The 12776-nt window shown below is 41.7% G+C and overlaps 1 protein-coding gene across 5 annotated transcripts in view; it reads left to right on the top strand.

The window, feature by feature from the left end:
* mast3a (microtubule associated serine/threonine kinase 3a) overlaps window positions 1-12776 on the top strand; it is a 31457-nt gene that overhangs the window by 6640 nt on the left and 12041 nt on the right. For 2 of the 5 annotated variants that reach the window (XM_030751412.1, XM_030751411.1), the window contains 8 exons: window positions 143-231; window positions 1004-1076; window positions 3013-3091; window positions 6721-6878; window positions 9256-9331; window positions 9460-9669; window positions 11836-11937; window positions 12418-12550. In XM_030751412.1, the coding sequence (XP_030607272.1) occupies window positions 143-231; window positions 1004-1076; window positions 3013-3091; window positions 6721-6878; window positions 9256-9331; window positions 9460-9669; window positions 11836-11937; window positions 12418-12550 (920 nt within the window). Of the gene's footprint in view, window positions 1-142; window positions 232-1003; window positions 1077-2735; window positions 2757-3009; window positions 3092-6720; window positions 6879-9255; window positions 9332-9459; window positions 9670-11835; window positions 11938-12417; window positions 12551-12776 lie in introns of all 5 variants that reach the window. The other 3 variants (XM_030751408.1, XM_030751409.1, XM_030751410.1) reach the window with 3 other exon arrangements.

Here is a 12776-nt window from a genome sequence, read left to right on the forward strand (position 1 = left end):
CATCAACAACTGTGAATTCGTAGGTTGATCGACAGTTGTTTTCTGCACAGATAAGACTGATAAACAGCGTGTGGTTGATTGTGTTGTAGCGCTGCATAAAACAGATGTTTACTCTCTTTTATTTGTCGCCTTCCTCTCACAGTTCCCGTAACAACAAGAGAAGGAGTTTGGCGGTTGGGACCCCATCGCCCACGCTGTCACGACCGCTTTCGCCTCTGCCACTTGCCACAGGTACTTGTCCCTTGCTTTTACCCGTGTGTCTGCTCACCGCAGCGCAGGGTTGATTGGAGGCTCATCAGAAATGCTTTATTTAGCCACCGTTGATTGTGTGTGTGTGTGAAGCAGATAAGGTAGGGTGAGATGATGAGATGAAGGGCCAGGAGAGCACAGGATTGGCTGTCTCATGCAGGCTGCATCAGTTTTTTTTTCTTTGGTTTGACGCTATATCTCACAAAACAATTGTTAGTTTACCTCCTTTTTTTTTCTCTCTTGCTAATTCTTTCATATAATGTGCCCACAGTAGCGTGCATACAGTGCTTTTCCTTGTGATATTTTTAACAGAGCTCCCTCTAGGCTGCTCATCATTTGATCTAGCTCCTTTAAAAAGTGTCATTCCATGTACTTTTTTTTTTTTTTTTTTTTTTTTTTTTTTTTGAGAGACTCCGGGTGTTACACTGATTTGTCCTCAGGCACAATGAAAGTCCCCTAATGACCTTTTCAGCTGTATGTGGTGTGACCGTACCACATACTCCCTGCTGTCTGTTGACACAGAACTCCTTTGATTAGGACAGGAAGGGGCCTAGATAATGTCTGTGTATGCATTGCTGTCATTAAAAGATTTGATTGTTTCAGGCTGAGCTGTGAAATAAAACCAGCTGCAAAGTTGACACCGATCATTTACAAGATTAGGAAGCCAGTCCAGTTATTCTACATTTAGTCATATGCTTAGTTTCTTTCCGCTACCACCCTGTCTTCAAAGATGTGTTTTTTTTTTTCCCCTCAGCTGGCAGCAGTCCTTCAGAAAGCCCCAGAAATGTCTCTGCCAGCTCTTCTGCTAACTTCCAGTTTGCCCGCAGGTAAGAATTAAATCAAATGCTTTTTAATATAGTCTTGGTCTAAACCGCTTAAGCTCAGCCACATTATTGCTGTACCTTTTTTCCTCCATCATACTTCAGCTGGGAAATGACTAACACAGACATTTTGCAATGAAAAATACTCTAATGGAGTAAAACTGCAGCAAATTAGATATGAAAATAAGATTTACATGTCATTAGAAATACATTTTTATTCATGGCCCACTGCAACTAAAAATGAAATCACGACAATAACCAGTTTGTTTTGGTGGAAACTGTGCATGAAAAATGAACATGCCCTGGCTTGTTCCCTTTGCCCCTTGAATTGAGGCAATGGAGAAGCATGTCCGACCAGCTGAAAGGCCCCAGGGCCACTCACTCTCTGGACGTGGGTCTTGGCATTTGTCAAGCCAATTAAAGCGGCGAGTTGGTGCGCGCACTCATTATTCAAGGCTGCTGTGATTATGGAGGAAAACTGCAGAGCTTGCCCTCTCATCACGCATACCGCTTATAGACTCGCTGGGATTTAGAGGAACATTAGTTGCAACTGGCTTCCTCAGCCAGCAGCAGAAAATAGTGCTATAGCGAGTCTGTAAGGAGACTTTAGGCCAGAACGGCAACATGTGCACTTGAACGTGTGCATGTGGAATTTTGAAGAATACTCTGTAGTTTAAATGCATATGACGACAAGTTAAGCTGCAGTGCAGTATGCCACATGGCACCAGCTCAGGGATGCGGAACTGCCTTATGCAGCTCATCTAAATTTATTGACATTTTTAAGCTGCCAGAGTGCAGACAGATGCTGTGCTGCACTTTTGAAAACTCCACTGGGTTTATTTGTTATTCACAAAAGCTGTATAGCTCTGCTGTTAGCTCAGTTGTGTCACATGAACATAGAGTAGCCTTGAAGAACAAGGACGAGCAACACTTTGCACAACGAAGCCATTTATTCCAATATTGATTTAAACCCTTGCTTTTATTAGTGGCCTCTTACAGAAACATGATACAACATTCTGGTAACAGCAGGGGGTTTTGGCGCATGGCTTAGATGTCAGAGAGGGACCAGATGAGAAACCACGCATGTCCAATACAGCTCACTAGTCCTCGGATATCAGAGAGGAACAGCTCAGTTTCATTGTGTCACCTCTAATTAAGCTACATGTCTCCGAGAGCTGGTTTCTACAAGAAAATGCGTTCGACCATCTTTGTCACCGCAGATATAATCAGTTGCGGAAACTGGGCCACTTCCTTGGAGTGTGTTGGGTGGAAAACTAGTGGGACAGTGGGGATAGAAACACATGAAAGAGCAAGTGGATTTTTTTTTTTTTTGTAGAGAAAGGTTGAGGTTTTCTGTTTGTAGTAGTGGTTAGTGAGAATGTTTCATGCAGTGTGTGCGTGTGTGTAATGAGACATGAGGGAAAGTGTCTGTAGTCTCAGTGCTGCAGTATGATAGCAGCTTGGCAGGTGTTCAGAAACAGCAAACAGCCACTGGCTGGCAGCTCTGTCAGCCTAACAGGACTGTGACTTTGACAGGCAGACTTAATCTGTCACTGTCATTAAACAGTGTTTATTTTCTTTCTCACTTTATGCCTCCACTCGCCCCATCTTCCTCTCTGCATCTCTCGCCTCCATTTGTGTCTTCCCTTTATTGCATCTGTGTAGCCAACTGGCGCGCACTGAAAGGTAAGGAAATAACTCATCTGTGTTTTTTCTTCTTCTTCTTCTTCTTCTTCTTCTTCTTCTTGCTAAGACTCAAAGATCAAACGTTATCTGTTGGCCTTTACAGGCTTTGAAGATTGGAATGAGTCAACAGGATGTAAAGTTTTTCATATGAGCCTCCACTGAGATGCCTGTTATGTGTGTGTGTGTGTGTGTGTGTGTGTGTGTGTGTGTGTGTGTGTGTGTGTGTGTGTGTGTGTGTGTGTGTGTCTTTCAGCAGAGCAGATGGGCGAAGGTGGTCGGTGGCGTCTGTTCCCTCCTCTGGATACTGCACCAATGCACCCAGTTCGTCAGTATCTGTAAGCAGAGAAGTCTCTCTTTACTGTCTGTCACCTCCTCCCCTCATCGCATATTCAGCCTCTCTCTGAGCTGCTATCTTGGGGGCATTTAGTTCTCCTCTTTACTGGACTGTGGTGTCTTGTAAACTTCTGATGCTGACTAACTGAGCTGTAAAACCCATCAGCTTACACAGTGTCGTAAAATCTGCCTATAAATGATTGTTGATTTACAGTATACCCAATTTGAAGAGCAGGTCCTTTCATAAAGTGCTCCACTCTGTGTTGCACAGTTTGCAGCTTTGGGTACAATCATAAGGTTTGAGCATCCAGCAGTCCAGGAGCAATTTGGGGACAGCCTGTACGTTGTCCTGTATAATGGAGCACCACGTCACAGGGCAAAGGTGGCAAGACTAAGCGGTTTGGAGTTCCCCAAATTAGAATTTTAGATCGCAAATTTTAAGAAATTCTGGTCAACCTTTAGAAAACCGATAGACTAGCAGAAACCCACAAACTGTGCTCAGCTTCGAGCACTGAGGCAGGACTGGATTGCCATCAGTCAAGATTTGGTCTAGAAGCTGCAGGGAGAGAATTGCAGAAGTTATGAAAAAAGGCTGACTCTTTGCATCCATTTTGATTTTGATTCATTTTAAAATTTTGATCAATTTGCCAATAAAGGCCTTTGAAGCTTATGAAATGCTCATGAGTCTTCTTCACTAAATCATAGAAACCTGTGCATGAATCACAGAATTTGCATAACTGCCAAAACTTTTGGCTATTCCTGTAAAGATTTACTCACCGCTCTGTAGCTGACAGCTGGTCGCTGTAGTGGACATTACAGGCTTTGGTTATGTAGATAACCTCCTCCCCTGTTGCGTTAGTCAGCAGTATCACAGTATCCCTCATTTCCACTGGATGCTGCTCCAATTGCTTGTTTTAAAGTGTAAGTCTGTAGGACCTGCTTTCATCCACTCCCTCATTCGCAAGCATCACCGCAGCGAGGGGCTCTGTATGTATGATTTGGCTGTTTTTATGCTGGCCATCCTTCCTGACACATCCCAAAGCGCTTTGTATCTGTTGCCGGGATAAAACTGGGAATCTTTTGCATGGTAAGCAAATGTGTAAACCACTATACTATGGAGCAACTCTTTGCACTGATAACTGTAACTTCACTTTTTGTTGCCACAAGTCTGAGTTTTACTGATATTTTATGGTCATTGGTCATAAAATCACTGCAAGCCTCTCATGCACACCACTTTAGAAGCAGTAATTAGCCAAAAATATGAATATTAATAGAGTTAGATAATGAATTGGCTTGGTTTATTTATTGACTTGCTTCAGCTTATTGCACATACAGTACAAGGAAGGAATACCACCACAAAACTGCCACAATAGCTGTGAGACATTTCAGAAACAGCATCACTTTTGCATAGCTCATCAGAGTGAACGCAGTGTGTATCTTTTTCACAAAAAAGGAATCAGTACTGTGTGTTTACAATATTTAAAAAAAAAAAAAAGAGATTCTCATCGACTCATATTTTGGAGCTTGTATATATCAAACCTGGTATCAGCCTCAAAAACCCAGTAATTGGTGCACCCAGATCACTGTGCGTAAACAACAACAGAGAAGAGGTTTGTGGTTTTAGCCTCTCGGCTGTTTCGTTTCATACCATTCCCTTTATGAAAGCTTGTCTTTATTGGACTGAGTTGCAGTTGACATAAATCAGACTGACCATAACTTCTTCTCTTGGCGAAGAAACAAACTGCTAACTTTTTACGACTACCTTTTAAGTCTTTAAGTCTTTGTTACATCTGTAGAGCATTATTACTGCTTTGAAGTAATTATTACTACACATTTATATCACATTCTTGATATAATTAGTTTTACTGATACAGCGAAGACTGACTGCTCTTCAGAGTGTCTGGAAAACTTCACGCTGACAGTTTAGGGCACCAGTTGGTTTATACAAAGCAGCTGACTGGAGATGGATGCTGGAATCCTTTAATGACTCAGACATCCATAACAGGATGTGTCCGATGGTGATGAATCCTTCCATCATCGGCCTTGTGTAATATTTTCCACCTTGGAGGGGAAATGGAAATTAATCCCCACGTGTGTTTTTCCCAAGTTTTCCTGGAATTATTTAAAGAATATTATATCTGATAAAAGGTAGGCCTTATTTCATATACCCACATCAAAATCAGAATCCACAAACGTTTCCTCATAATGGTGTATTTTTCGACCTCTGTTCAACAAAAAGCTTGGGAAAGTGGAAACCAAAACAAATGAGGTTACATTAATTATTAGCCATATTACTGTTATTTTTTTAAATGAAGGTCTTCGTGCTGAGATGAATTGAGTTGTTCTCAGCGTTTCCTCTTTTGACTGAGGGAAAGTTCAGGAATAATAAGGCTAATCGTTAAAATAACACAGGTCCTGTTGAAACTTGCAGTTTCTTTTTCCTGGATGACATCACACAGGAGCCAGGGACTGTATTGCATTTCACATTTCCCTGCTTGGCTTTTCCTATTGGGAATACCACAAGCACACTGTGTGCTGCCCAGCTATGCCTGTTGGCTATTTCTTGATATTTTCTATGGTGATTATCAAGATTTTATCTCAAAAGTCATTACTGAACCTGCAGTTGGTATAAAAGAAAAACAATACCCAGCTCCGGTGTCTCTGCTGAAATCCTGTATGGCCAACCACATGGCTTTGAGACGGTGAAGTCAGCCTTTCCTACACAATGCCCCTTTCAGGCTTGCTGTCAGTGAGGTCTTTATGCAGCTCTTAGTCGATTCTGACAAGTCTCTAGTTTCCTGCTCAATGTACCCCCCCCCCCCCCCAACACCCCAACCCCCTTCCTATCACTGCTCTGTCACGTCCTTGCTCTGTTGCTTTCTCTTTTTTCTGTCTCTCGTGGCCTTGCTTTGCTTTTCTTTCTCATAGGCTCTTCTCTTTCCTCTGGCCGATGAGCCGCTCTTGTCTTTGCTCTTCCTGGGATACACGAGATCCCAGCCAAATGGGAGTTCTCATAAATTCCAGGCCTTCTGTCACACATCTTGACTTGGAAAGACAAAAAACAAAACAAAACAAATACATGCGTGCATGGATGTGGTGGCGCTAGATGCTGGCTGTCTTCATGTGTGCTGCATGAAATGGGGCAAAGTGCTAGTGGAAAATGCTTTTAGGTGTCAGAGCTCTAAAGTTCACTGAGTCTCTTTTGAAATGGAAGAAGGGATTCGTGATGTTTTACATCGTGAATCGACTCTCAGCGTGTCCATGTTAGGTGTTGCATCTAATTCAGATCTGTAGTGGAACATGAAAGCCTTTAAGACTCTGGGTATTAACAGGATAAAGAGTGAATATGAGAGAGCAGAGGTGTGACTCTTACCAGAGGAAGCCTTTTAACACAGGATGTTACATAATCAGAGCTGTAGAAGCACAGCCCCACCTACATATGAATATTTAAATAAAAATAGATAAAAGTTCTCAGGCAGTGGTTGATTGTTTTTTTGTTTGTTTGTTTTTTTGTTTAAATAAAAAGAAACATTAACTATATCTTCAACACTAACCCTAACTTCTCTCTTTTTTTTTTTTTTTTTACTCTCCCCATTTCTGTTTTGTCCCCCCTTCATTTTTCCCCTCCCAGTCCTCTTCTTCCCAGGAGTTGTTGCACCAGTTGCCCTTTCAGCCCACGCAAGAAGATCTCCACTTCCTCTTCAAACATTTCCCTAGTCCTGAAAGTGTGGCAGATGAAGAAGGAACCCACCCCACACCCCCTGTCAGGGTCCGTTCACGCAGTCTCAGGTAGCTTGGATCTGATACATACCTTCATTTTCTTGTGCTGATGCAGCATATAGACTGTTTCTGTTACACAAACATTTCTGTAATACTGCACTGGGAAAAGGGTTCATGTCAATGTACTAGTTTGTTTTGGAAGGGTGGAACCAAAATCCCCCTGTTCTGGCTTCAGTCTTGTACAGATTTAATTATGTATTGCAGTAGCAGCTGTATACAGCAGCTCACCACACACCACTTAAGCACAAAGATAAAACTGTTGAAGGCTTTAATAGGCCTATTATACTTACTATACTATACTTAGATGCTATATACACTTACTGGTCACTTCATTAGGTACACCTTGCCAGAACCTTGTTGGACCCTCTTTATCCTTCAGAACTGTCTTAATTCTTTGCGGCAGAGGTTCAGCAAGGTGCTAGAAACATTCTTCAGAGAATTTGACACGATAGCATCAGACATTTGTTAGCTGCACATCCATGATCACATCCCAAAGGTGCTCTACTGGATTGAGATCTAGTGACTGTGGAGGATATTTGAGTACAGTGTCATTGTTCAGGAAACCAGTTTGAGATGGTTTGAGCTTTGTGACGTGGTGTGTTATCCTGCTGGAAGCAGCCATCAGAAAATGGGTACACTGTGGTAATAATGGAATGATGATGGAATTCCCAGTAGCTCAGCAGTTTCTGAAATACTCAGACCAGCCTGTCTGGCACCAACAACCATTCAAACCAACTTGAATAACCTTTCTTCCCCGTTCTGATACCTGGTTTGAACTTCAGCAGGTCGTCTTGACCATGTCAACATGCTAAACTGCATTGAATTGCTGCCATGTGGTTGGCTGATGAGATATTTGTGTTAACAAGCAGCTGAAGAGGTGTACCTAATGAAGTGGGCAATGAGTGTGTGTGTGTGTACTGTTGTACCTTGCTGTAAGTTAATATTGCTTACACTTTTTTTCTTTCTGAAACACAGTAGCTGTAGGTACTCTCTTTACTGCTCCATATCCACTCTACAACACTGTAAACATATATGTGTGAATGAGCATTGCCTTATTTGGTAAGACTGCCACTCCACCTCAGACTAACAAAAGTAGGCCTAGCGTTTTTCTGGAGATATTTCACACGTGATTATAAAGATATTAATACTCTCTGGAAAGAATATGGTGGGATAATTATTTAATGTGACTGTGGAAAAAGCCTGTGTGCCATTTACTTGTGATCCACTGGATTAGAATAAAACATTTCCTCATCATTTGGCATTGCTGAAGCAATCTCTCTGAATAGCTGTAGTGGTGGAGTGCTTTGAGGTTGCTGTAGAGTTTTATGGCAGGCTGTGGAGGATGTTGGCAACACGTTGATGTGGTTTCTTTTTTTGTGACATGTCCATGCCTGTGCCGCATGCTCACACACTGTGCATGCACTAATATTCTATTAATACATCTGGCAATTCTCTAACAATTACACCGGAGAGTAAACTCCACCTTAGGTTTCTCCTTTGTATTGTTCTTAATAATGTGTCTAAATTGTTTTTTTGGGTTTTTTTGAATTGTTGGCCACAGCGGCTTTTCTCAGCAGTGGAGAGAGACAGGAAATGGGGGAAAGATACAGGGGAAGACATGCGGGCCAATTGGCAACGGGGCGGGACTCGAACCCGCGCCGCCTGCACCGCAACACGGCATATGTATGCGGTCGCCAGCTTCACCACTAAGTCACCCAGTCGCCCCATAATGTGTCTAAATTGTTGCCTATGACAGCAGATGATTGACAGATGTCACTGTTGTCAAGTATTTCTTGCTGCCCACAAGTAGTTCCAAGTGGTTGCTATTACCCTCAAATAATTTCATGCCGCATGTGCAACTGTTGTGGTTACACAGAAAGAGTTAAAGTTCACGTCACATATTGATGATGTCATTTGTAGTATGCAATGTAGTGTAAGGGAGCACCCAGGGCTGCTGTTTTTGACATTTCTGCTGACAGTGCATTGATTTGTGATGTGTAAGGAGGGTTTAAAAAGGTGCCCTCGTGTAACTGAAGGCCTCTGCATGCAACACATGTGGTCGTGGATAGTGTGCATGAGAACCTGATCTGAATCACGTGATTGTCAAACACATGTTTATGACCTGGAATGTTAGTAAACACGTTCGTTTGTAATTTAATTTTAATATGTTTTATAGATTTTTGTGTTTATGGATATTTAGTAAAGCTGTAAATGCCCCCCCCCCCCTCCCCCCCAAATCAGACTGTAAATGAGTTCCATTGTTTTTCATTATATTTCAGTTTGGTATCTGTGATTGATAAACAGCATTTGTGCAAAAACGATTGATGTTTACATTTTATTTTTTTTTTTTTTAATCTATTTTTCTGTCTTTCTCCTTCCTGTACAGCCCTGGACGGACCTGTGGGGTATTTGACAATGAGATTGTCATGATGAATCACGTCTACAAAGAGCGCTTTCCTAAGGTACCTCGCTCTCTGTTTGAAAGCCTCATAATCAAAGTTAAAATCTTCAGTTGCTCACTGGAGGGGTTAAAAATGAATACAGTTCTGGTGTCACTCTTTTAAACGAAGTCTTTGGTTTTGTTTCCCAGGCGACAGCCCAGATGGAGGGTCAGCTGCTCGACATCATTGCAGAGTGTTCCCCGGACACCGCTCTGCCCCTGGCTGATGGTGTGCTTGGATTCATTCAGCACCAGCTGGTGGAGCTCGCAAGAGACTGCCTGGACAAGTCCCAGAATGGCCTGGTGACCTCCAGGTACTTTATGGAGCTGCAGGAGAAACTGGAGAAGCTTTTGCACGAGGTGGGTGTCTCTCATCTTCAGTAAATGGTTTTCCATCTTTTTCGTACAGAGAATTTTTTTTTTTTTTTTTTTTCTTGGACAATCAGCCAAGGTTGGTTCCTTCTAAGAGACAGTATTTCTAGCTAGAGTTATTATTGGTAGCTCAGATTGCCCTCTGGGACATTGCATGCTGTACTGTAACAGGACTGAACATTGAATTGAATTTGCCCATTTCATTTGTTCTTATTCTGCTCAATCCACTTTATCGGTCAGTAATGTGCTGTCATTTTATGTTATTACATAGATATTTCCAGTGGTCAAGAGTTTGATTACGTAATGATTTATTACATAACCTGTCCAGCAATAATTTTGTTGCAGAAAATGCTGGCTTCTGCAAAATGGATCATAGATTCTGCTGGAAACTGAGATTGTGATAATTTTCACTTTTTAATCAGAAAGATTTATTCCTCAGTTGAATCTATGCCTTATTTTGGTCATCTAGTCATACCATTGTTTATTCTACAGGACAACAGGGGTATGCAGTTCTGTTCAATTTTATTTATATAGCACCAAATCACAACAAACGGTCTCCTCAAGGCACTTTATATTTTAAGGTAAAGACCCTACAGTGATTACAGAGAAAACAGTCAAAACGACCCCCTATGAGCAGCACTTGGCGAAGGTGGGAAGGAAAAACTCCCTTTTAACAGGAAAAAACCTTTAACCAGACTCAGGGAGGGGCAGTCATCTGCCGCGACCAATTGGGGGTGGGGGGAGGGAGACATGACAAAAGACACACTGTGGAAGAGAGCCAGAAATTTTTAACAACTAATGATTAAATGCAGAGTGGAATATAAACACAGAGTGAAAAGAAGTGAGTGAAGAAGAAACATCATGGGAACCCCCCAGCAGCCTAGTCCTATAGCAGCATAACTAAGGGAGGGTTCAGGGTCACCTGATCCAGCCCTAACTATAAGCTTTATCATAAAGGAAAGTTTTAAGCCTAATCTTAAAATAGAGAGGGTGTCTGTCTCCTGAATCCAAGCTGGGAGCTGGTTCCACAGAAGAGGGGCCTGAAAGCTGAAGGCTCTGCCTCCCATTCTACTCTTAAGTATCCGAGGAACCACAAGTAAGCCAGCAGTCTGAGAGCGAAGTGCTCTATTGGGGTGATATGGGACTATAAGGTCTTTAAGATAAGATGGGGCCTGATTATTCAAAGCCTTGTATGTAAGAAGAAGGATTTCAAATTCTATTCTAGATTTAACAGGGAGCCAATGAAGAGAAGCCAATATGGGAGAAATCTGCTCTCTCTTTCTAGTCCCTGTCAGTACTCTAGCTGCAGCATTCTGGATCAGCTGAAGGCTTTTAAGGGAGCTTTTTAGGACAGCCTGATAATAATGAATTACAATAGTCCAGCCTAGAAGTAATAAATGCATGAATTAGCTTTTCAGCATCACTCTGAGAAAGGATGTTTCTAATTTTAGAAATATTGTGCAAATGCAAAAAAGCAGTACTACATATTTGTTTAATATGTGCATTGATGGACATATCCTGGTCAAAAATGACTCCATAGATTTTGTCATGATTTTGTCAAATCATATTTCTGTAATTAATATATTCATTGTAGCCATAACAATTTGCTACCTTGACCCTTGTGCACATGCTAAAATGCAAATTTTAATATGTGAAATTGTTTCTTTGCTTTCTAGTGTAGCTTGATTATAGCTGCTGTTTCACATTTCTTTATAGGGCGCAATTGGACAGTCACTTGCCCTATAAAGGGTTATAAATGGATCTTTTCTCAGGTTTAGTGTGGCAAGAGTTTGTTCTAAACTGACAGCTGACTAATCGCACCACTGACTGTTTCACCATGTCTGTAACAGACTTTCTGAACCTACTGTTTGACCGAGGCAAGTCACTGTTAGATTAGATAAGCAAGAATGAGTGTTCATAAAAGTCAAGTGTTTTCTATTATTTATAAATCCGGCAGAGCATGCAAGGAGTATTGATGCAACATGTTGAAATGCCAGCCCTTAAATCACCACCAGACAATGTAAGGAGATGAAATAGATGCTAAAAATATCAGCCAGGCTGTGAAGTGCAGACAGTTCCTGTGGATGAGATGCCGTGTCTCATGGCTTGCTTGTGTCAATTGGATCTTAATCCATTACTCTTTGTCCTGTTCAGGCATATGAGCGCTCAGAGAGCGAGGAGGTGACCATCATCACCAAATTGGTCAAGAAGATTCTTATCATCATCTCCAGGCCTGCCAGGCTGTTGGAGTGTCTGGTAAGACTCACTGGCTGACGCAGTAATAATCACAGGTTTATGAGTGACGTAATAACATTATGTCCACCAGCTTAGAGCCATCACATGCACGTGTAAGAGTTGACTCATATATGATGATGATATGCTGTAGTAGTGATTAGTTTCTGCAGTAATAATAACCCAGCTTACTGTTGACTAAGCCAACAGCAAGTTCACCTTGCTGGACTGGATTTGTGAGTCCTCTTAATATTGTTAATAAGGTGCAGGTGATGCGCCAACTTTACAGGCCAGAAAATGAGCCCAGATCGGAGCAGAAACTTTTTTCTTATACAAAAACTTTTTAACCTTTCCTCTGTCATTTTTCTGCATTATTTAATCATATTGCAATGTTTGACACCTCTTTTCCTGATGTAATACTTGCAGCATTTCTACATAGTATGCCAGCAAAGTAACATAGATGTCAGTGAAACCTCAACATGTCTTTCCTTTTTTTAAATCCAGGAGTTTGATCCAGAGGAGTTTTACCAACGTTTGGAGGCTGCAGAGGGTCAAGCCAAAGTAGGACAGGGCATCAAAACTGATATTCCCAGATACATAATCAGCCAGCTCGGCCTTACCAGAGATCCCCTGGAAGGTGCACCTTTTTTTTTTTTTGCCTGCCTGCCTGCCTGCCTGCTTCATCTTTTCTTATTTCAGATAAATAGGAAAACCCTTGTGTGGTTAGCTTAACTGAGTCATTGTGAATTAATCCCGTAAGATACAGTTACAGCTTTCTGATTTAATTTGATAAGCTGTTGTTGTTCCATGTTATTGTTCTCACTGGTGTCTAATGGAGTTTGATCTGTTGTGTGTGCTGCTGT

Source organism: Archocentrus centrarchus, chromosome 17 (assembly GCF_007364275.1).
Source record: "Archocentrus centrarchus isolate MPI-CPG fArcCen1 chromosome 17, fArcCen1, whole genome shotgun sequence".
Classification (NCBI taxonomy): domain Eukaryota; kingdom Metazoa; phylum Chordata; class Actinopteri; order Cichliformes; family Cichlidae; genus Archocentrus; species Archocentrus centrarchus.